Source organism: Acinonyx jubatus, chromosome B1 (assembly GCF_027475565.1).
Source record: "Acinonyx jubatus isolate Ajub_Pintada_27869175 chromosome B1, VMU_Ajub_asm_v1.0, whole genome shotgun sequence".
Lineage (NCBI taxonomy): Eukaryota > Metazoa > Chordata > Mammalia > Carnivora > Felidae > Acinonyx > Acinonyx jubatus.
In genome coordinates this window covers 2,662,956-2,687,352 of record NC_069382.1, presented here as the reverse complement: position 1 = coordinate 2,687,352, position 24,397 = coordinate 2,662,956, and the positions used below count along the sequence as shown (strand labels likewise).

The 24,397-nt window shown below is 44.3% G+C and overlaps 1 protein-coding gene across 3 annotated transcripts in view; it reads left to right on the top strand.

The window, feature by feature from the left end:
• CSMD1 (CUB and Sushi multiple domains 1) overlaps positions 1–24,397 on the top strand; it is a 1,996,605-nt gene that overhangs the window by 1,618,568 nt on the left and 353,640 nt on the right. For all 3 annotated transcript variants that reach the window (XM_027049973.2, XM_027049974.2, XM_053217751.1), the window contains 4 exons: positions 5,298–5,486; positions 15,918–16,034; positions 17,465–17,680; positions 20,426–20,614. In XM_027049973.2, coding sequence (XP_026905774.1) covers positions 5,298–5,486; positions 15,918–16,034; positions 17,465–17,680; positions 20,426–20,614 — 711 coding nt within the window. The remainder of the gene's footprint in view (positions 1–5,297; positions 5,487–15,917; positions 16,035–17,464; positions 17,681–20,425; positions 20,615–24,397) is intronic.

Sequence of the window (24,397 nt, the reverse complement as noted above, 5' to 3'; positions counted from 1 at the left end):
TCCTGCTCCATGCCCAAATGGGTGTGTGAAGATCTACTTTACAGGCAGAAGGCACTGCAGAAACAAGGCTGGCTTATTGTTGCACAGGTGCCATAAGCTAACGTGCGCTGCCACAGGCAGCGTTAATGTCAGCACTTGTGAATTGTGAGGCGGACGGGCGAAGCCTTTCTTTTCAAGGTTTTCCTACGAGCAGAGCCAGAAGGGTCGTCTGTTCTGTGTGCGGACTCTTATGAATCATCCATTTAATTTTTTTTAATTTGTTTAATTTTTATTTTTCAAAATTTATTTATTTGTGAGAAAGAGACAGAGTGTGAGCAGGGCAGGGGCAGAGAGAGAGAGAGAATCCTAAGCAGGCTCCAGGCTCTGAGCTGTCAGCACAGAGCCCCCGACGCGGGGCTTGAACTCATGAACTGTGAGATCGTGACCTGAGCCAAAGTCAGTTACTTAACCGACTGAGCCACCCGGGCTCCCCGGAATCATCCATTTTATAAACACAGCGTCCAGTTACAGTCTGTCCTTTTATTAACTTTATTCTTCATGAGGAATGGGACACAGTTTGTATAATAGTCGTTGTATTATTCCCCCAGAATAATCATTTGCTGGCTCTGTTTGTTGTAGAGCTTTGAACCACCACTGTAAAGTAGCCATGATTTTATAGACAACTGGACAGCTAGTTGGTATCTCAAGCATATGGAGGTTTCCATTCAATTTTAGAGCGTTGTTTTTTTGGAAATGCTTTCAAAAGTGTCCTTTAAAATATTCCAGAAAAGCAAGGTTCATTGCATGTAAATGTATCTGTCCTGCTTTGCTGCTAATACACTGTGCAATTTTTAAAAATTGGGGTGCCTGGGTGGCTCAGGCGGTTGAGCGTCCGACTTGGGCTCAGATCATGATCTCATGATTCATAGGTTCGGGTCCCATGTCAGGCTCTCCGCTGTCAGTGTAGAGCCTGCTTCAGATTCCGTGTCTCCCTCTCTCTACCCCTCCCATGCTCGTGCTCTCCCTCTCAAAAGTAAACATTAAGAAAAATTACGAAAGGCAAAGAAGAATGTTTTCTGGTGTGTGTGTTTATGTGTGTGTGTGCATGTGCACACATGCATGCGTGCATATTAGTTTCCGAGATTTTATGACTTTTTTGTTTTTTAATTTTTTGATGTTTATTTATTTATTTTGTGAGAGAGAGAGACAGAGAGGGAGAGAGAGAGAGAGAGAGAGAGAGTGAGTGGAGTAGGGGCAGAGAGAGAGGAGAGAAAATCCCAAGCAGGCTCCACATTGTCAGGGCAGAGCCAGACTTGGGGCTCGAACCCACCAACTGTGAGATCATGACCTGAGCCGAGATCAAGAGTCTGATACTCAACTGACTGCACCCCTTTTTAAAATTTTTTATAAGTTTATTTATTTTTTTTGAGAGAGAGAGAGAGAGCAAGCACAAGTGGGGTGGGGCAGAGAGAGAGAGAGGGAAAGAGTTAATGACCTTTCTTAAGATCAGAAAGGAAAACTAGTCAAAATGTAATGGGTATGGATGCCGTGCAGTTGGAAACTTGGACCCGTGGGCACGGGCGCACCCCCACGGTGGGAGGGACGAAGGCAGGTGAGGGCTTAGGCGTGAACCCTGGTGAATAATTTAACATAACCAATTTACTTAATTTCTTGGCTTACTTCCTCATCTGTCAAATGGGATTGTGACTGCTGTTTCCAACCCTTTCGAAGGCTGTGGAAAGAGCCTTGGGAGGTAAAAGGTACTCAGAATATGATCCCTTTCCTTCGACTGGAACTTGTAGAAAAACAGTTAAGCAGAACTTTGCTTGTGTCAAGTGTACGTTAATATAATGTGCACGTGGACATCGTCAAAGCCATTCGCTTCAGTCATTCACTGGTAGTGAGTTACTGAGTTCTTTGCTTGACGGGCCAAATGATGAGCAGTGTATTTATATCCCTGCGTCAGAAAACGCATCGTCACGTTACATTTCGAGGAAGAAGCAATTGGGACAGAATCGGCACATGCTCAAAGCTTCAACAAAATCCGTTAATGCCACTTTTTCTTTGTACGGTGAGGGCTCGTTCGGGAGGGGGAAAATGCTCGAAGCAGTGCTCTGAAGTAGTCTGTGTAGGTTTCCTTCAAAGTCAGTTGGCTGCCGTCCTCACAGACTGGTTTTAGTTCACTCTAAAGGGCTTTTCCTACTGAGTCATGTCACCCGCCGTGCACTGCCCTCCATTCTCCCTGCTGCCATCTTGTTGCACAGTTCCTGTTTATGGTGCATTTCAGGCGAGTTGGTCGTCAGATCTGTTATAATTCTAGCACGCAGTTACCCTCCTATGTAGTGTCCCTTCAAAAATATTGTAATGCAAAGCAGTACAATAACTGTACGTTGTGCAACTTAGTATTTCTGTCCATTATTTTGTGAAAATGAATGAATGAATGATGGAATAAAGTTAGTACTAACCAGCAATTATGACTTCAACATAGTGTTTATTTTGCAGTTCAGTTTTGTATGTAAAGAATTCTGCATTTATATTTGTATGCTTTGGTTTCCTCTGATGCTTTTCTCTTTGTTCCCTGCAAATTTTATGTGGGAAAAAGTTTGCTTACCATCTATACATTTTATTGTGAATTTTATTACTTAATATATTGCCCTCACATCATCTAAAATATTAAATCCTGTTATTTTTAAAGTTCTTTTTTAAGTTACTTTGTGAGAGAGAGAGAACAGGGCAGGGGCAGAGAGAGAGAGAGAGAATGAGAGAGAGCTTGAGAGCGAATCCCAAGCAGGCTCCACGCTGTCAGCGCAGAGTCCAAATCAGGGCTTAATCTCACAACTGTGAGATCATGACCAGAGCCGAAACCAAGAGTCAGACACTTGACCACTGAGCCTCCAAGGCACCCTTTTCCTATTATGTTTATTTGCTGCGGTGCAGCGAGCGTATTGTTTAGTGATCATCGGAAAGCATTTGACAAAATGCAAAAATATAGTTAAATGGTTTGTCAGGGATCTTCCCACTAATCCATTTCTTTGGCAAAGTGTCTTTTGGGGGAATTCTTGTGTTAATCTTGTCCCTGCAAAACCAACAAGCTAGTGTATGTACCCATTGTATATAGGGCGTACTCATGCCATCGCTGCTGTGTTACAAAAGAGGTCGTAAACACGGCCTTAGAACATGAGTGTACGTGGGGGGATTTAGAGACAGAGGGGCAGAGCAGATGACGGCTGTGGGGCACATGATGCCGCCCGGCTTTCGGCAGAGCCGTGCCCCACACAGGAATGGAAGGATGTCATGACAGTTGGCACCTGTTGTTTACGGTAGTAGGCACACAGTGGTTTTCAGGAGATTAGTTAGAATATTTAAGAAAAAAATTCTTGGGAAAAATAGTGCCATATATATGTCTTTTCACTTAGCCTCTTCTTCTGTTCATTGTTTTATTTTTTCCTTTGGAAATCTTAACTGTGATGGTCTTCCAGTTTTTACCCAGTGTAACCAAACTCTGGGGTTAAGCACACAGATTTGCAAAGGGCAAAACCTGCTTATTTTGCCAACTCTGAAACCAACTGCAAGTTCAGAGTTCCCAAAATGACCCTCCGTTCTGATAACTTGATAGAAGGACTTGACATACGTTGAAAGCTGTTGTGCCCACAGTCACATGCATTACAGAAAGGATCCAGGTTAGGCAGAGGAAGACACAAAGGGTGTCATCCTCTCCCCATGGGGCCATGAATGGTGTCACCTCCTAGCCACACTGTGGGGCAATACGCACGGTCCTGCCAACCTGGGAAGCTCACTGGGGTCTTTGTGTCCAGAGATCTGATTGGTGTTTCATTAGAGAAGCATCATGCATTGAATCATTGCCCTCGTGGTTCAACTCAATCTCCAGCTGCCCTTTCCTTGTCAGCTAGACTGAAATCCTTTTGGTCCAGGGGCACAGCATGGACAACAAAACACTCCTAGCACTCAAGGAGTTCCAAGGGTCGGGGCGCCTGTGTGGCTCAGTCAATTAAGCATCCACTTCTTGATTTCAGCTCAGGTCATGATCTCATGTTTTGTGGGATTGAGCCCGTGTTTAGCTCTGCACTGACAGTGCAGAGTCTGCTTGGGATTCTCTCTCTCTCTATCTCTCTCTCTCTTTCTCTCTCTCTCTCTTAAAATAAATAAATAAACTTAAAGAAATTCCAAGGGTTTACAGGTTACCTCTTAGGAGCTAGACCTCTCTTAGAAACCACATTTCTAACTACCCATTTTTCAGTAGTGGCTCAGCTTTCTTGCTTGCAATCTGGTACCTATTGAATCACATTTGGCTATATACTAATGAAGAAATATTATCACTCATTATTTATTTTAAAAACTCACTCCTTACTTGTATGTCATGTATTTGACTTAATGAGTGAGGGTATAAGGTGTAAGGTACATCACTCAAATTTATGCAGTGACTGGAAATGTTATTCCAGAGATCATTTGGGGGGGACTGAGCATCATCAGTGATGATTTAAGATTTTTAATTCATGGTCTAAGTCATCACTGTAATGCTCCAAACCTAACTTAGAGAGTTGTGTATAAGCAGTGGCAGAGTCTTTCTTATGTCTTTGAATTCATAACCATCACACTGTCATCTTCTTCCCCTGCTCCCATTTTCCTTATCTTTTCAAATGTATATTCTAAAAATAAAGAGAAATCTGAGAGACAGAGCAAAGAAACTCTTGTAATGACATGATCATAATCACTTGACTTTATATAGCACTTTACTTTTTAGCGCCTTTTAGCATAGGCTAATTGTAGCCATCTCCAAAGTGGCTGACTGACGTGCAAATGTGAAAAATGCACGGATGTATGGAATGCAGTTTTAGAGAATCAGATCCAGTGAGGTCTTAGTTTGCAGGATGTGTGTATGGACTTGGGCGCATGTGTGCGTGTCTACGAAAGTTGAAGGATGACTGCCCAAATCTAACTAGAACATAAAATACAGTAAGGGGAAGGGGGAGGCTAGAGATAGACAGAAGACAGGCTTCATTTAACAGTTCACTGGTTTTCCAACGAAGTGAAGTAAACTTCAGACATCAAGGGATTATTCAGGTTTGTAGACTTACAGGTCATCTGATAAATAGTTAACAATATCTGTCTCTACAGAAAAACAGGATCAGATACGCAAAAGTGTATTGGTTGTTTACATTAATGGATGGTTGGATTCACTTGAATAATTTTCCAGGTCTGATGATGTCTGGGGATATTTTATATGTACGACTGCACACATATTTTTTCTGTAAGCCAGCAGAGTTCCGTGGTTAATGTATTTTTTTCTGCGCACGCAGGTGTGACTCTGGACTCGGACTCTTGCCTTGACCCAGGAATCCCTGTGAATGGGCATCGGCACGGCAGTCATTTTGGCATCAGGTCTACGGTGACTTTCAGCTGTGACCCGGGGTACACACTGAGCGAAGATGAGCCCCTGGTCTGCGAGAGGAACCATCAGTGGAACCACGCCCTGCCCAGCTGTGACGGTAGGTGGAGCTCAAGGGAGCCGTAAACCCTACAGAAATGTGGATGCTGTCGATATCTCAGTTGTGTGGGTGGAATGTGTTGTATTGTACAGGGCGGTATGATACGAAAAGTGTACACCTTAGAAACAATTCCGTTTAATACTCGAAGTTTATCTAGCACATTTTTTTTTTCTATGAGGTAAGGTGTCTGTCTAGAAATGAAAAATTAAAAAAAAAATTATGGACCGGTCTTCAACTTTATCAGCAGACACGGAAACTTACAGAGCTCAGTTATGCACACACTCTTACACGAGGCATTTGTTGAAGACAGCACGAAGGCAGGCTAGTGAGCGCGTGTGCTCCACATCATCAGGCCCAGTCTTCCTCCGCACCGAGTCCAAGCATTGAGCCACCACCCTGAGGTCTACACAGCTCCTCTAAGCTCTCAGCACTCTCCCTGGACGACCAACCGGGAAGCACCTTCCCAGAAGACCCCCAAGTGGTTTCCGGGGGGTAGCCACTCCCCCTTCCCTGCATGTATCCGCCCTTGGAAGTCTCCAAACAAATACCTTGACGATGGCTCCATGCAGGGTACATGCAAATACGGTACTTGTGGCCATTCGCAAAGACAGTAAGGGATTTGTCCTTTGGCCATGAATAGAACAACATTATCACATTATCTCTATAAAAAAGAATACATTTTTCCCATTCACAACAGTTTTTCACCAATGTTGTAATGTGGTTGGTTGTATTTGTGGCTTAGAGAGAACCATAACAGAAATGAATTTACCTATAGAAAATACCACACTTCATAACAAACTATTATAAAAAGTTTCATGGAAGGCGAGAACAGAATAACTTTCTTAGTACCAGGAATGTTATTTCCTATTATCCAGAAGATCCTCACACATGCAGTAATATAAGAAAACGGCATAAATTATAAATATTACAAAGAACAGACTGTCAAGTTTGGGCAGTAAGTGCTAATAGATGACTATGTTCAGGATAAACATAGATCTGTGGATTTCCACAAAGGATACAATTAGTAGAAGTATAATATCTATATACTCTAAAACCTTCAGGAGTATATTTAACAGGAAACATGGAGGCTTACCTTAAAATAATTTAGAAGTTTACAGTAGAATACAAAAAGAATATCCTCATACAGGGAAATACCTAATACATTTCTGGACGGTAGGGATGAAATTTAAATATACAAATTTTTTACAAATAAAGTTTTACGTTCAATACAATCTAATTAAAATGAATTTGGATTTTTAATAGAAATTTATAAATGTTATAAATGAATCTGGAAGAGTAAAGCCTCTAAATCGGCATATATTTTTTAAAAAATGATAAAGAAGGACTCTATCTGGTATCGAAGTATACCAAAAATAGATGAAAATGAAAATATGGAACCAGTACAGAAATACACAAATAGATTATATGCCTGTATAAGAACTTAATTTGCTAAAATTATTCCAAATCCGTGAAGAGAGATGACATTTCATAAATGATGTTGTTCAAATTGTAAATCCAGACACAGTAAATGGAAAACATTGACAGATTTCACTACGTACAAATTAAAATTTCTATGAAAAAAAAGTTAAAGGAAAAGGTCAGACTACAGAAAATAATTGGTCTGTCCATGTAATGTGATCCGAGATACTTTTATCACCCAAACGGATGGAAGAAAAATAGTGGCATAACACAAAACAACAGGTCCACGAGGAAAACACATACATAGGCTTTTCAGAGAAGGAGACAGAACACTTCAAAATATGTCCACTCTGACACGGACTCAGGAAAATGCAAAAAAAAAAAAATTTTTTTCTACCCTGTTGATTTGCAAAAAAGAAAGGTCAAATTACTCTCCATCATCATGGGATTAGGGAGATGCGCGTTCATTCTGTCCTGTTGCTAGGAAACTGAAATGATACCCCCTTTCTGGAGAAAAGAGCAAGTCTCAGGACAATGCACGTTGTGTACGTGAACATATCCATGCATGTACTTACAGACACATTTACGGTATATACATAGAAACTGGCTGAAAATAGACATTCTAGAACGGTAACCCTAATGCTCTCATTTTGGGAGGTTGGCAAGCTGTAGGGAGAGGGAGAGTGTCTTTCAGTTTTTATCTCCACTTTTTTTGGTGTTATATGAATTTGTATTAGGTCTTATTTTTGTGATTGGAACCCTAATGATGAAGAAAATAAATAAAATTTACCCATGTAATTACTAAGCAGTGTCAGAGGATGCTAGCTACTGGACTAATAATTTTTTTTAATCTGAGGCATCATAAATAGTATGCAAAAGTATTTACTATATTTATAGTAGGATTTTGTATTGGCAAGAATTATAACAAGGGCACAAAGTATGATAAAGGTCTCACACCTAAAATACTTAGTTGTTACTCATGCATAACTAAGCATCAATCAAAATATTTATTAAACCATTTAATCCAAAATCTGCAGTAAGCAAATCATAGAAGTAATTTTATTGGAAGAGTTATTTACCTGATATGCAAACACGTGGCTTTATTGGGAGCCACTGTGCAAATTTAATAATAATTGTTATTTCTTGTTATTTTTTTGACCAGAGCTGAATGGGACTTAGGAAGGGAGCACATAGAAGTTGCTCTCTTTTTTCCATTTTCCTTCGGGATGAATGAGTTGAGCAACTGCCAACGCGCGGCCTCAAGTTGTAACTGCAGACTTTTCAGGCAGTGCGGGGAAGATGGAAAAGTTGAGGTCGCTGTGCTTTAAACACACCATCAGTTGGGGCGCCTGGGTGGCTCAGTCGGTTGAGCGTCCGACTTCGGCTCAGGTCATGATCTCGCGGTCCGTGAGTTCTAGCCCCGCGTTGGGCTCTGTGCTGACAGATCAGAGCCTGGAGCCTGCTTTAGATTCTGTGTCTCCCTCTCTCTGACCCTCCCCCATTCATGCTCTGTCTCTCCCTGTCTCAAAAATAAATAAACGTTAAAAAAAATTTTTTTAAAAATACACAATCAGTTGTGTTGACAAAGTGCCCAGCTCTTCACAGGAAAATACACAACAGTCGTCTAACTAACTAGACTCTGGATCTGGTAGAAAAGGCCGCCATAAGGTACTAGTGAGAGTAGACACTTATCCAAGAGAGGACAACGACACTCTCCATGTATTCTTGATTGAACAGTGGTAGTAACTTAGTTCGTTTAAATATTTTAGTATCTAACCAAGATGACTTTCTCCTCTGCCCAGTAGACAACCCAGGCACGTCTGTCCTCGTCCCCTCAACCAAGCCCATGCAGTAGTCACCCCCCCCGCCCAACTCCCACGTCCCTTGGTGTTGCGTTCCCCGAATCCACCCCTCCTCCAAGACCAGGATGCACTCAACCGAATCACGCCAGGTCACCAGCATTAACTTTTCTAACATCCGTTTCTCCTTGTGTGCAGTGCCATAGACTTTAACTTTAAAACGTATAATCCCAGGTAGCCGGATACACTGTGGTAACGCACGCAGCCTGCTATGACAAAATAAAACCAGACACGGTGGCTTCTCTACAGCAGGCATGTGTTTCTCACTGTTCCGGAGGATGGGGTCCAAGTTCGAGGGACAACACGATCCAGTTCTTGTGAGGCCACCGTTCTAGGCTGCACATGGCTGTGTTCTCCCCGTGTCATCTCAGGGAGGAGGGGGCAAGGGAGCTCTGTGGGGCCCCTTCTATGGCCTATAAAGGCCACAATCAGCCCTTGTGACATACCCACACCTCAAGGCCCTGCCTCCTTAACGCCATCACGTTGGCCATTAGGGAGTCAACATGAGTTATGGCGATACACAAACATTCAGACCATAGCATGTGCATATATCATACATACACTTAATTATTTAATAGTTTTCACAGTTGTATTTTTTTTTAAGTTTATTCAGTTTGAAGGACAAAGAGAAAGCATGTATGAGCAGGGGAGAGGCAGAGAGAGAGGGAGAGAGAGAGAGATTCCCAAGCAGGCCCTGCCCTGAAAACACATAGCCTGATGTGGGGCTCATGCTCAGGAACCATGAGCTCATGACCTGAGCCGAACTCAAAGAGTCGGGAACTGAACTGACTGAGCCACCCAGGTGCCGCTCCTTAGTTTTCTTTTAAGGTCATAGTGATAGGCATTGAGGGTCTCACCTAAAATACAGCACTTGAGCCTGGATTTCAGTGATGAGTCGAATTTCCCAAAGTGGCCAGCCCGTGCAGAGGCACCGAGGCAGAGAAAACGAACACACTGGGGCTGACCTGGCACGTTCTGCAGATTCCTGGAGGTTTGGGGACATAGAGTGAATGGAACATGAACAAAATGGTCAGTGGGAAATTCTCTCAGAGAAACGAAGGGAGGATGGGCAGAGAAGGGTCTCGAGTCCTTAAAGGTAGCTGACGTGCTGTAGAAATGACAGCATGCATTTGGCCTTTTCCACAGAAAAGAAAGTACATTCGATTTATGTGTTGTGTCTCTTTTCCTTTCTCCCCACTGAAATCTGTGTACATTTGAAATTTAACCCTTCTAAAAGGAATTTGTAACATAAACTGTTTGCTTTGGTTTCATTGAAAACTCTTTCAGATAATAATAAATTTATGATAAATGGCTATTAATAAATCTGAAAACCTGGGGAGATTGTAGAGTTTGATATAAGAGTTTTAGTCCGTCATGGTTGATTGTTTTCATTAAACCGTAAGACCCGCTCTTGTTGCATTTTCAAATCTTAAGCAATCTCTTAACCCCCCTGGGTTTTTATTGTGACAAATGATACATCAATAGGATATTTAAACCTTTAAAGATTCATAGCTCTGAGAATGGAAGAGGAAATCAGAATTAATTACAATATTTTATATCACCATCAAAAGAAGATACACTCTATCAGTATCTCTTTGATCTGCATAGCATTTTGCTTCATTTCACTTTTACCGTTTATGCGTTAGCATACTCACATTTTAAAGAGATAACGTGAACATTCAAATAAACTGCCTCCTTCTTATTTGTTGAAAGACAAGTGCTAGAAAAATTTTGGAAAACTTTCTTCACTGAATAAATATTTTTATACGCTCTGGACTCTTTCCACAAGCATCTATTGGAAAACTACTGTATTTGTAGCTACACGGCTGAAAGTTCGTGATCTTGTAGCATAGAGAAGGGAAATACTTATTTTTTAAATCACCCAGTGAAAGAAGTGCTTTATGAGGCACAGGAAAAGTGTTTTGAGAATAGAGAGATGAAAAAGATAAGTTACAATTTGGGATCTTGGAAGTCTTGGGAGGCAGGATTCGAGATACGTCTTTGAAGATACTGTTGAGAGGAAGAATTGTAAGCGAAGGGTTGCTAGGAGTCCAGGCATGAAAGTGTCAGCGGGCTAAGGGATTTGGGGGACAGGGGGTCGTTTGCTCTGGGTGGATGGGAGGCTGAAGGTCATTCAGAGCCCTTTCACACTAGTCCTTGGCAAGACTTGAAACCACGGGGCGCCATGGTCCCAGAGTGGGACTCCAGCCTTCTTTGAGAAAAAACTGAGGATGATGGCAGGGCTTGACATACACCCCCTGCTTAACTGAACAGCTCTAAATTGTTCCCCCTTCTATTGGTAGGGTGTCCACGTAAGATTTGTTTATTTTAGATAAAAGATTCAGTATAAATACGTGAATGAATGGTGGAACAAATGAGTGAACGAATGAGTAAACTTAATAATTCTGTAGGACACGGAGAGGCCACGGATAATTGGAAATAGAATGTCACCCCATTACATTTTTGCTTCAGATAGAACTTTATTAGTAGTTTAAAGCGAACAAGGAAAACGGAAAATAAGAAAAGAGGGACAGAGCAGAGGGAATACTGTGTGCTTTCACACGTTAATCTCTCTGAGGAAGAGACAGGAAGGCAGGAGCTGGGACATAAATCACACAAAGAAGGCCTGAAACACTACAGTTTCACCAAGCGTGAGAGGTGAGAAACAGAAAGTGGCTGTGAAGACAGGGCCCCGGAGGTTACATTCCAAGGTCCTTCGCCGGCAGTGGGAAACTCAGCCGTGGCCTGAGAAGGAAGCCAGTGTTTCAGACACGATTTTGGGAGCCAGCAGGTTGGTCCTCAGAGTCGGTGCCGCGGAAACAAAGGGTATTTTCAGGGGAGCGAGGAGAGGCCGTCCGCTCCGATTCCTCTGGCCTGCCTCTGGTCCAGACAGAGGAGACACGGAGAAGTGAACACTGAAGCCGGGGTTTGGGCTCTACGAGCTCGTGTCCGCACACTGGGACGCATCACAGGCCTCTGGGCAGGGTCCGGCGACAGGAAGTGGACACCCGCAGGGTCCGCGGGTGGTCTGGGGGCTTTGCCAAGGACACCCCTAGACCCCCAAGACTCTCCAGGATACTGGCAGCTGGCAGCCTGTCACAGGGCAGTCTGTGAACACGGGGCCGCTCAGACCGCCCGTGCCCCCTCCATCCTCATATCGCCCACTCAACGGTCCACATCCCGTTGGCCCGGACACCTGCGCGGATGGACTCGGCAGCCCCCCCAGCCCACCCCACCGTGCTCTAATTCCCTAGGCCGCCTGTGAGTTCCGAGAACGTGTTCAGACCCTTGTTCTTAGTCCTGATTAGTCACCTCCACAAGTTATTTTCCTGGCCCACTGGAATGCGAACTTTGGAAGAAGAGTGTTTTGTCTGTGTTACTCGTTGCTGTGCACCCAAGAGCTTGCGTGGGCCTGGAAAATACCAGTAAATTCCTCAGTAAGTCATTTCGGATGGAGGTGTGGGTGGATGAAGGGATTAAAGTAGAGCCAGAGGCAGAACTCGAGACATGTTTGCGGAAGACTGCGTATACGTTCATCTCTCTTGTCTTTCCTCCTTTCTGTACGTCTCCGTTTCCCCGAGAGGTTGCCGGTGTAATGTCTCTGGGTCTCTGACGGTGGGTAGGTGACGTAAATAGAAAAGTGAAATTCAAGAAATTATGGCCCTAAGGATAGCAAAAGTAAAGGTTTACTGTGCTTTTTATAACTACCGGAAAAGACTGTGCACTGCAGGAAGAAACAGATTATTGTCATTCAGACTACATGCCCTGCTCCCTGTGGCGCTTCTAAGGGAATGGAGACTTGTCTGTGAGGATGTGGCCAGAGGCCCATGTGGACAGTAAAAACGAAAGCCGTTCCCTTATTGCACTCTCTTCCCTCTTCGGTGTCAGGCGGGAATACCAGTACAATTGTGTACCTCAAATCTCCTTTCTCTAAAAAAAGAAGGAAAAACAAAAAAGGACGCTTTGTGCATGAAATTATTTCTATTCAAAACTCTTCATAATGCATGAAGACTGTGTTGCATTTGCACATACATGAATCAAAACGAGCCGCAGATTTACTGATTTACTTCATCAGTATCTTTCTTTCTTACCTTACTCCTAAACGGCGCCTCGATGGTGTGGGTTCGTGCTTTGTGAGTTCGGTGTTGAACTGATGGAAACATCAGTGGTCAGATGTCTCTCCTCCCAAGCTTCTCCCAGTATACGACCCACCATTTTATCCTGATGGCATGAAGACAGAGGGTGAAACAGAGATTGATGAATTTTATAGTGTCTTAAGTGCAGCTGGATATAGATTATTTTTATCCCTTTTCTCCAGCATGTGCAGGTTTTAAGGTAAAGAGTACTACAAATAACTGCATATGTGATACCTCAACTTGACGTCAAATGGTTTCCACTCGTTATGCTTCCCTCCTTGGTAAATATTTGAGAAGCTAACGTCCCGATCTACCCTGATCCAATCACAGACACATAGAAAGTTGCTAATAGGTAGCTGCTGTGCTCGAGGCTGCATTCTGTCCCCGGTCTTGTCCCAGGCCACGGCTACCTTTCTCATGTCCTTTGTTGAAGCTTCTCACCTCCCTGGGCTGGTTAGCCCTGGAGAGAGCGGGTTTGGCTTCTTCATCCACATCCATTGGGAGGGTGGTCTCCAGGGCTCCTGTTCTTGCTCCCATCCCTTGGGGGGACTTGTGAGTCCAGCTGCCACGACAGATGTTGTGTGTGGATTGTGCAGTAGGCATCCAGCTTCGGGGACCTGAGACTGAGCTGGTCTACACCCCAGAGTCTGCCGCACCTTCAGTTCCTTCACGCTCTTTTAATTTTTAATTTTTTTGTTTTTTTGTCATGGCGTCCACATCCCATTCATGAAAAAAGCCCAGTGGCTCTGCCTTGAAACCATGGTGAGGTCCTCCCCACTTTCTTCGACGTCTGCCGTCGTGTCCTACCCACTGGACCCTCTGCCAGCCTCACGCCATTCTCGCCCAGCGCCCTGGAAAAAGGCCCAGTTAGCGCCTGTCCTGCCCCACAGGAGCCTCCAGGGCCCTACACCTCACTCAGACAAGTGGCAAGGCCCCCACCCTCTCGATACTGTTCATCCTGGCTTCTCCAGCCCCCTCCCTCTCAGCTGCCCTGGGGCACGTCCCACCCACAGCCCTACTCAGGCCTGGTCCCAGTGGTTGTCTCTGCACACAAGTTCTTCCCAGGTCTCCAGCCGCTCCCTCCTTGGTCTCCAGGGTCTCTTCATGGGCCACCTCCCAAGTACGCTTCCCTGCCCACCTGCACAGGTGGCCCCCATCCCCACCCAGTGCGGAGAATTCCCTGGCCTTCTTCTCTCCCTCTTCATTTTCTCCCCTGGTGCTTACCATCTCCCAACATCATGTATAATCTACTCTTTACATTATTGCAGAAATAGTCTCTCTCCTTCAACCGCAGTGGTGACTCTCTGAGGGCAAGGACTTTTGTCTATTTTGTGCACCATTTCCAGGGCTGAGGGCAGTGTCTGGCCCTTTGTGGAACAAATTAATTCCAAATGTTATATTAACACTACCTGTTTCGTAATGAGATGGAGTCAACCTAACTTTAAGACGTGACAATCCTCCACCGTTAAAATTGGCTAGAACTCACTCAAGAAGTTTCTGTTTTGCTGATTTTTATGTAACTCTTCCCATGTGGTTTACATTTTCAAAGAGATTATCTGTTCCCTTAAAACACATGATGCGTGAGCATGATACAAAGATCGCATCCTTCACAAACTCGCTAATTCTTCCGCAGCTGTTACTTTATGGAACTAGCTTTATGAGACACAGTTCAGGATGTTCATTCTAATAGGAGAACATTACTTCAGGTATCAGTCATTTAATGATAATCTTACCGAGTTCCAAAAAGGAAACTTGGTTACATGTGTGCGTGGAGAGCACATGGTAACAGATTGAGAACTGAAACTTCCCTATTCCATGGATTCCCTCAATGTCTCTACTTTCTCATTCACATGATTGCATATAACCTTTTTCTTTATTCAGAAATGAGTCTCAGGGTGCCTGATTGGCTCAGTCGGTTGAGCTAACGACTCTTGATTTCAGCTCAGGTTGTGATTCCAGGGTCCTGGGATCAAGCCCCCGCATCGGGTATGGAGCCTGCTTAAGAATCTCTTTCTCCTTCTCTCTGCCCCTCCCACAAGCGCATGTGCACTTGCTCTCTCTCTCTCTCAATCTCTCTTTCGAAAATAATAATCAAAAAAAAGATTAAAGAAATTAGTCTCTAAGACACATTGAACAGGTCGTCTTGTTGAGGATTTAAATCCACTGAAGAACCACTAAAACCGTCAACTCTAAAAAAATGCAAACCTGCACCATTTCTGAAGCTGTAATTGTGCAAGTCAGAGTTGTCTAGAGAAAAAGAACCAGTGGGTGTGTGTGTGTGCGCACGCGCACACACGCAGAGAGAGAAAGAGAAGGAGAGAGAAAGGGAGGGAGAGGGAGAGAGAGGGAGGAGAGGGATTTATTATAAGGAATTGGTTTACATGTTGTGGAGGCTGTCCAGTCCCAAGACTTGCAGTGGACAGCTGGAAACACAGGAGAGCGGATGGTGTGAATTCTAGGCTGGAGGCTGTCAGGCTTGAGACTCAGAAAGAGTCCAAAGGTAGGAAAAAAATAAATAAATAAACTGATGAGATTATCTGTTCAAAGGCAGTCAGACAAAGGGAGTTTCACCTTATTTGTGGAAGAATCACCCTTTTGTTCTGTTGGAGCCTTCCACTGATTGGCTAAGGCCCACCCACATTGGGGAGGGCAGTGGGCTTTGCTCAGGCCACCTGTTGAAATGTTAATCTCATCCTGCGTCGTCTTGCCAGATACACCCAGAACAACCTTTGACCACAAATCTGGGGATCCCCCGGCCAGGTAAGTCACCCACAAAAATCCCACTCTCCTGGCCATACCTGACTCTGTGTTATTTTTTGGGTTTTGTACTATTTAGGACACCTTTCTATGAGATAGCTAATTGCAGGTAAAGTTGCAGTTTTGTTTTATTTTTCATAGAGGTGATATCTGACACACTTTTAGTCCTTGTGCAAAGTAAATATCACTTTAAAAGTATTTTATTCTAGCAATCATCGCAAAAATTTACTACAGTGATAAATATTCCTTATTATTTAAAGCCCTCTGTGGAGGCTACATCCATGGGAAGAGTGGAACCGTCCTTTCCCCAGGGTTTCCGGATTTTTACCCAAACTCCCTGAACTGTACATGGACCATTGAAGTGTCTCACGGGAAGGGTAAGAATACTACGTGGATTTTATATGTACAGAGTGGTTAGAAGAAGGTATGCATGTGTGAACAAGTAAGCTACGTGATTTCTTCACGTATTATTTTAACCGTAATTTTGAAGTTATGTATGATTTTAGAACAATGATTTGGAATCATTGATGCTACAGTAGGAGTAGATTCCCTGTACTGCTTTCTATCGGGTAACTTAGATTGATACAGGTCAACGTGTGTTTGGAAAGTAGGTGTGCTGGCAAGGAAAGAGGCGTGCGTCGGAGAAAACACAAATATTGATGAAGTCAAAGGAAGTAAAGTATCCAAACTTCATCTCCATGATACATCTAGGATAAATTTTGTACTTGCCTTATTTTCTAAGTTTACTCAGTATTATTATACGTAAGTCATTTATCTTCACACAATCCAGTGATGATTTCTGGAGCAGATTTAATTATCCTCATTTTATAGATAAGCATACTAAAAGCCAGGAAGATTTGTAATTTGTGTGAGAAATGTAGTTCATAAACACTGGATTTAGGACTGTACCTGGGTGTTTTCTGTATGACAACACTTGTCATTTTTAAGGAGATAATATGAAATTTTGATCACATCAATCTCATGGAGACAAACTGTCTTACACTTAATTTGGACTCTGTTGCTGCTAAATTGACATTTTTGATTATGTGCCCTATATTACGCTATGCTCATAGGTCTCATGAATGCATGTTCAGAATTTCCTTGAAGGAAATCAAGAATAAAGCAGAAACAAATTGTGAGTGACTGAGTTTGTCACTATAAAAATGAGTATTTTTATTTAAAAGGAGCTGTTTGTAGTTAATGTTATTCGTTTTCCTATAGGAATCCACTGATCCTTTGTCGGTATGGTTAACGTGAGAACAGATGCCTAAAAGGCACATAAATCTATAATTTCAATGAATTCTCCCCTCGGCCCTACGTTTATATGGCTAGACCTCCAACCTAAGGTTTCCTAGAAGATATTTGTTAAATGTAAATGAAAAAGTTACCTGGTCCTTCTCTCCTCTGGGATAAATGCTAGTCACCATTCCTACCTGCAGTTTACTGTAAATGCCCGCCATGTTGTACTTGTATATCTGTGTCTGTCTGTGTGTTTATGTCTGTGTTTGTGTCTGTCTGCACCTGTGTCTGTGCCTACACCCATAAGCCCATGTCTAATCTACACCTGTGCCTATACTTCCATATCCTTAAGCATTTATTTCTACCGTTTATCCCCTCTTCATTTCTAAGTCCACTCTTTCTATCCATTCTCTGTATTTTCCTTTGAAACTTAAAAGTTTGCTTATTAAGATTTGTTTTTTGATTCAAGAGCTTGATGTCTCTAAGCCCAGAAGAAATGATTTTTCCTTAGCTGTTAACTCTGATATCTCTCCCTCCCCTCCCCCCCCCCCCTTTTTCTGCTTCTCAGGAGTTCAGATGATCTTCCACACCTTCCACCTAGAAAGCTCCCACGACTATTTACTGATCACAGAGGACGGGAGTTTCAGCGAGCCCGTGGCCAGACTCACTGGCTCTGTACTGCCTCACACTATTAAGGCGGGTTTGTTTGGAAACTTCACCGCCCAGCTTCGGTTCATCTCAGACTTTTCCATTTCCTACGAGGGCTTCAACATCACGTTCTCAGGTATGTTGTTCTCCTCTAACGTGTCTCTTCTCTGGCAATAATAGCACTGTGTGTGTGAGCGTATGCGTGTGCCTGTGCGTGCGTGGTTACAGGTTAATGTCCCAGCAGTCGTGAGCATTAGCTGGTGAGCCAAGGGGGCCGAGCCTCCTTGAAGAAAGACGCCAGGACCGCCGCCTGGCATCCTCGAAATGGCACTTTGCAAATTCTCATCCCTGAGAAATTGCTAATATCACTACGTTCTCCTGAAAAGCCCTTCTCACTCACGTCTCATCAGTTCTGTCAAAATCTCAAGGAAAGTGTCCCCATTGGGAGACATTCTCAGGAGAAGCCATCATCAGATCATTTCGGTGCCTGCCTTCCAGCGGATGCCAATACTTGGCTCAAGAACCTCCCCTAGAGTGGAAACAATAAGAAAGAAGAAGCGTAAACACACACACACACACGCCACTGAGGATCAGTTTTCATTTACTGGGATGCAGTTACGAACACAGACAAAACCGGCTCCAAAATCATGTGACATTTTTACTTTCAGTGATGGCACCTACATGATATGTGAAGGGTTTCTGCTGTTTGCCCGGGTTACACTGTTACTGTGAATGGTGCTGTGAATAGTATTACTGTGTTTTTGTGGACGCGGAAAAAGTACCCACACTTAAAAATTAGCCAAGCGTTTATGAGATGCGTTTAATCGCATAAGCGATGCTCAGTGACCGTGGTCAGGGCCCTGCACTAACACAGCCTCAGCCCACAGAAGGGCGCTCCTGCTCTAAGATCCTGATGGGTGGACACAAGGGTGTTTTTGCACTTAAGCGTGTGATGCTTTGGAAAGGACAGCGCTCCTCCACTCTGCTCCGCCCAGCCCAGAGCTAATGCAGTTTTCATTAGGTGGTTCCTGAGTCCCGTAATCAGGAGTGATTTCTTCCCCTTGGACCGCCCATAAGTCCCTTAGCAACTTCTGATGCCACGTACGGGATTCGCCATCACAGTATTTGGGTATTTATCTCATCTCCTGTTCTAAGGCTAAAACTCTTAGGAAGGGGGTTTCTGTACCTCCCGCCTTTCCATCAGCAGCAGATGTATTCCTGTGTCTTCTACGCAGTAGGAAGTTAATAATCACTCAATATCGCATGGTCCTTAGTGATATATGCATTGAAATAACTATCTTAAAGAAAAAGATTTCTTAGGGATTTTAAGATGCTCTGAACTATTTTATGCGCCCCATCATTACAACCAGTGCCATTTATCTTTACCTGACTTTGTTGATTTTTCTTGGCATTTCACTGCATTAGTGGAGCTCTTGGGACGAGCTCAGACAACTTGATTTCTTGGAAATTTGCCCATAATCAGGGGTAATCATGAGATTGGCTGCTCTGTGGAACAAAGACTTAAATTTTCCTAACACTAATGCCTAATTCCTCTGTACCTTCTTTCCTGCTGGGTCTCAGTTCGGGCACCATGAGAATGTCACTGTCTTTGTTCTCAACTTCCATCGAGATCCAACATGAAGTCAACTAGAACATTCCACAGGAAGAATCTGGCAGCGCCCCACCTCTGTGGGGCTCCCCCCTAGATATGTCTCAGAAGTCTGTCGTTCCCACCCTTTCCATGACATCTGTTTCTTAATTCTGTCACTCCCAGCGCAGAGCTGACAGTAAGCCTTTTGGTTAGCAAAGGTCAGAAGCCAGCTCTAGGGCTAATTGTCTTCTTCCGCAACCTCCCTAAACAGACAAGCAGGCGAGAAACAAGACACACTTTCCGGGGTCTTGGCAGCGCTTTGCAACAGTTTTAAAATATTTTAAAATGTTAAAAATTAAGGTGGTCGCGGTTTTTGAACACCTGGACCAATCCACTTGCACACAACCGATGGGAAACGATTCGCAAAGCTTGCAGAAGGAGTCACCTAACCTAGACTGTGTCACACAGGCTCAGACAGTTTTGAAAAAAAAAAACAAAACAAAACAAAACACAACACCTGGGATTGCAAAGCCAGTGCTGCCCTACGCTTGTTCTTCAGGTGTGCTGAGGAGTAATTTCATTTGCAAGAATTTCGCCTTGAAACCTGGCTGCAAACAATTAATTGCCAGTGACACTAATACAATGGCGTTTATTTTTTAAGTGTCCAGATAAGTAACAACTTTATCATGCAAATGAAGTGTTTTCCCTTCTGGGGGGCTCTTCAGATGTGTGCACAAAATCAGTATGGTTTTCTATCTGCCTTTCTTCCTGCCGGCCCAGTTTCCTTCTGTCGTTTTTAGAAGGTTTTACTAAAGTGGCATTTCCCGATGCGCGTCACAGTAGTGTGTCTGCAGATGCTAATGGGACAGTGTAGGAGAGAGCTCCAGATGCACCAGCGGTTACACACAGCTGCCCAGCGTCTGCTCTGTCCCAGGTGTCATTCACTGATGCTTAATTGAGTGGGCTTGATTCTCCAAGCATCCTTGACCTTCAGCGCGAAAATTATTTCATAGGGTTTACGTCACAGCTGTAAAATGTTCACCTTATCTTAATGTTACACATCTATTTAAAAAAATACTAGAATTCATGCGGTTCATCACGAACCAGCTTAGGGTACAAAGAAGACCAATCCACATAACCACTACAGAGCAGTTTGAAAAACAATGCGTGAGGTTTTTTAAATAGTAGCCGTTGTTTTTTTTTTTTTTTTTTTTAATTCTTGGTAAGTAAGTTTTCAGTGTTTACCCAAGTTCCCACACATTTACTCCGTCTCCTCTCTTCGTGTCTCAGAATACGACCTGGAGCCTTGCGATGACCCTGGCGTCCCTGCCTTCAGCCGAAGAATTGGTTTCCACTTTGGAGTCGGGGACTCTCTGACTTTTTCCTGCTTCCCGGGGTATCGCTTAGAAGGTGCAACCAAGCTTACGTGCCTGGGTGGGGGCCGTCGTGTGTGGAGCGCGCCTCTGCCAAGGTGTGTGGGTAGGTGGTCACACGCTTTCATTTCATTCACCCAGTGGGGACAGGGCGCGGTGCAGTCAGGGCGCAGGGCCCAGCTTGGCGAGGGCGGGGGGGGGGGGGGGGGGGCGGGGAACCCTACTACCCTGGGCGTGAGCCCCTCTGGGCTGCACTTACCTTGTCTGTGAAGTCAGCCCCTTTCAGCCCTCCATTCTTACGAGTGAATGAGGGTAAATCTAAAGCACGTGCCAAGCATATTTGTGAAGGAAAAAATATGCACAGAAGTAAAAATCACCCGGAACAAAAGGAAAAATAAAAGCGAGACGCCAGGCTGTGTTAACACGACTGGTGACAATTCTGTTGCTTAAAACAGTGAGTATCTCCTGGTGTAATGATGGGGACAGCTTAAAATACCAGTTTCCTTGTTAACTTTGCCATTTAACGCTGTTGATTTGATTGTGGCATACTCCTGCAAAGTGGGCATTGTAGAAACTTCCATGCCAGAGTAGCCTTCTTAGTGTGTTTTTGAGGAATTCAAGAGGGCATTCCAGAGAGAAGCAGGGGTCTTTACTGGGTACTTTCCAAGACGGTGGGATTAGGATGCGGGCCCAGTGGGGTTACATGTACTGCTAATCTGGGAACTGAGCTCCCATAAGGCAGAGAGCAGAGCGGCGCTGTGAGCGCAGGGAGGGCTAGATATGGAACCACCTGTCCGTCTCGGGTCTGCGCATCACCCCAGAGGTAATGCCTAGCACCTGCCACTCAGCCGTGTGGCTTAGCAACTTTAAAGTCTGTCCTCTCGAGTTACAGAAAACTGCCTAAGGACGCAGCGTTATGACATTCATCTGGAGATTAATGCCAGCCCAGCGCAGCGGTGAGCCTCTGCGTCACAGGGAGTCCATGGTTCCGCCCTGGTCCCACTAGTTCATGTGACAGAGGCGGGTGGCAACGTTGTGGAGATGAGATTTCAGGACCCAAACAAATACTAAGTGGTTACTGTAGTAAGACCCACTTTTTTCCCATGGCAAAGAATCGCTTCAGTTGTCAGCACGGTTTAGGGATGTTGTTGATTCAACTGGTAAGAGGGTCCTTTTGTGTTTTAATGATATTCTGACAGTCAGGACTTCGTTTAAAAAAAAATTACACAAGTAAACACGAATCAAGCCATCTTTCTCTCTCACCAGGGCACCTATCTGTAAATGTCTATTGTCTGTCTTTCTCCTAAAATAGTGGTTTTCACTCTCTTTTTGGTTATGGTTTTTATTTGAGATTTGGATGCCGTTTCTGAACTCTGTCTCAAAAAAAAGAGATACGGTATTTTGCCGATGGTCCTGGGAATTCCCAGGTTGCCTAGAATCCGTGTTCCCCAAATTGACAATTTCTGAATGAGATAGTTTAAGATCTGGAAGAAACTCCCAACCCAATGAAACCAAAGCTTTGTCCCACACATGTAACGTTAAGTCTACTGATTGGTCGACTCTATTGATTATAGTATGCCATTTGCTGTGAGCCTGTTTTATTTAGATTCATTATCTGTACACTGTCCCTCTTGTTTTTTGGGTGTTGACATTGTTACCTAAAATACAAACCAAGAACCCATAGTTAACATCCATCATCCCTAGTTCCAGAGCCCGCACCGCTCCAAGCTCTTTACATGTGTTGCCTCATTTCACTTCCAAGAATTAATGAAGTAATGTGACTGTCACTTCTGCCGTACAGAGGAGGACACCGAGACACAAAGGGTCTCGGACCTTGGCCCACAGTCACGTGCTTACGATGTTGGAACGCAGGGCACCCGAAACCACGCTTCTCACCGTGGCCCTGCACCGTCACAGCACCCAGGGGCCTGGGTGTGCCCTTTCTTTATTTAGCCTCTCGTGTTTTGCCTGGTGTTTCCTGAATTTCCCTCCAGCCCACCTGGGTGCAAAGTTCCTTTAGACAAAATGTGACTCTTGGTAGCCAACCCCCAGCTGACCCAGGAGGCCTCGGGAACTCCTTGGTATTTCTCCTTTTCTCTCCTTCTCCACGTCTAATTAGTGGCCCGTTTTGAAGATTCGGTGTCCCACCTAGTTGTCAGCTCAGGCTCTCCCACCCGCTGTGTCTGCCCGGCCCTGGGGAGCTTCTCCCAGGCTGCAGGATGGAGCTCCCTGAGTGATCGATCTAATCCAAGCCCCATCAGGTTGCCCCCTTAGGAGAACCTGTTAGCCCCCAGCGGTGACTCTGGTGGCACACGAGGCCCATTATTTGTTGGCCCGACTTTGCACCTTCCTGCACGACTCAGCCACGTACTGAAGCATCAGCAGGGGAAGCCCGTGCAGGCCCCTGGTCACCCCGGCTCTCCTTCCCTCTGTGTCTCTGTCGGTGCTGTTCCCTCACGTCCCTGTGCTCACCCTGCTTTTCTGTCCGGCTGACTCTGCCCCATCGTTTTGAACTCAGTTTATGCGTGAGCTGTCTCTACCCCGTCACCTGCTGGCTGGTGGGCCCTCCGTGATAATAGCTCCATTCTGTGGAAGTTGCCTTAACGTTTCTGCCTCCCATGAGGCTATTTCTTAACACTGGGGGCTACCTGATCCCTAAAATCCAGCTGTGCGCCTTATTCAATAGATGCTTGTCAAAGTTTGCTTCCCTCCAAAGCTTTTCTCTTGATGTCCACATTTGGATTCATTAACACTCTGTGCCTGTGTTCCTTCTTTTAAAATCACGGAAATAAGGGGCACCTAGGTGGCTCAGTTAGTTATGAGCCGACTTTGGCTCAGGTCAGGATCTCGCAGTTCGTGAGTTCGAGCCCCTCGTAGGGCTCTGTGCTCAGCGCCTCCAGCTCAGAGCCTGGAGCCTGCTTCCCATTCTGTTCTCCCTCTCTCTTTCTCTGTCCCTTCCCCACTTGTGCTCGGTCTCTCTCTGTCTCTCAAAAATAAGCACTAAAAAATTTTTAAAAAATAAAATAAAATCACAGAAAGAAGAGCGATCGATTCATGGTTGCAAATCCAAAAATTGCAAATCCATTCCAAAGATCACAAGTGATATCAGAAGAAAGTCAACTGAATTATGAGCATGCTAGTTTTTTTTCATCCAGTAAACACCTCATCTTAAACAGAATTTCTAGTGAACACCTAAACTAAGAGCTGTTTTTCTCTTTTATCAGTTCACTTGTAAATGAAAGAGAAATGATCATTTTATTTGCACTTTTTCATTGTAGGGCTATTTCAACCTAATTATTTAGAGTACTAGAAATAATACCATTGTGTACTCCATGATTTGTGACGAAATGTGCAAGCCCTCTCTTGTGCCACCTTTTCATTCTCATTACATTTTACGCATATCATTCAATATGTTTTTTTATTGCCAAGTTAAAAAAAAAAAAAAAAAAAAAAAGAGCCCAAACTGGTTTAAGTAAAAGGGAAGGTTTACTGACAATATAAGTAAATAAGTTGGGACAACTTCAGGTGGGCGGGTTAGATCAGATGTAATCAGGGAACTGATGCCTTGTTTTCTCATCTCTCCTGTTCTCTCCCCGCCTGGGTGCTGGCTTTATCCTCAGGCTCCACAACCCAAGGGAAGACATTAGGCCACCCCCTGCCTTCCCCCGGGGGCCTCCTCAGAGGGCTCTCAAGTCTGCACACACTGTGGAATCTCAGGGTCCTGCTTTCCCGGAGGCAATCCCTTTCTGTGGGGTGGCTGGGTTGCCTCTGATTGGCCCAAGTAGAGAGTCACGTGCCCATTCCTGACCACTCAGGGGCCAGGACAGCTCTGGTTGTAGTGGAATGCTTAGAGGCCAGTCTGCACAGGTGTTGAAGAATCAGGAAAAGT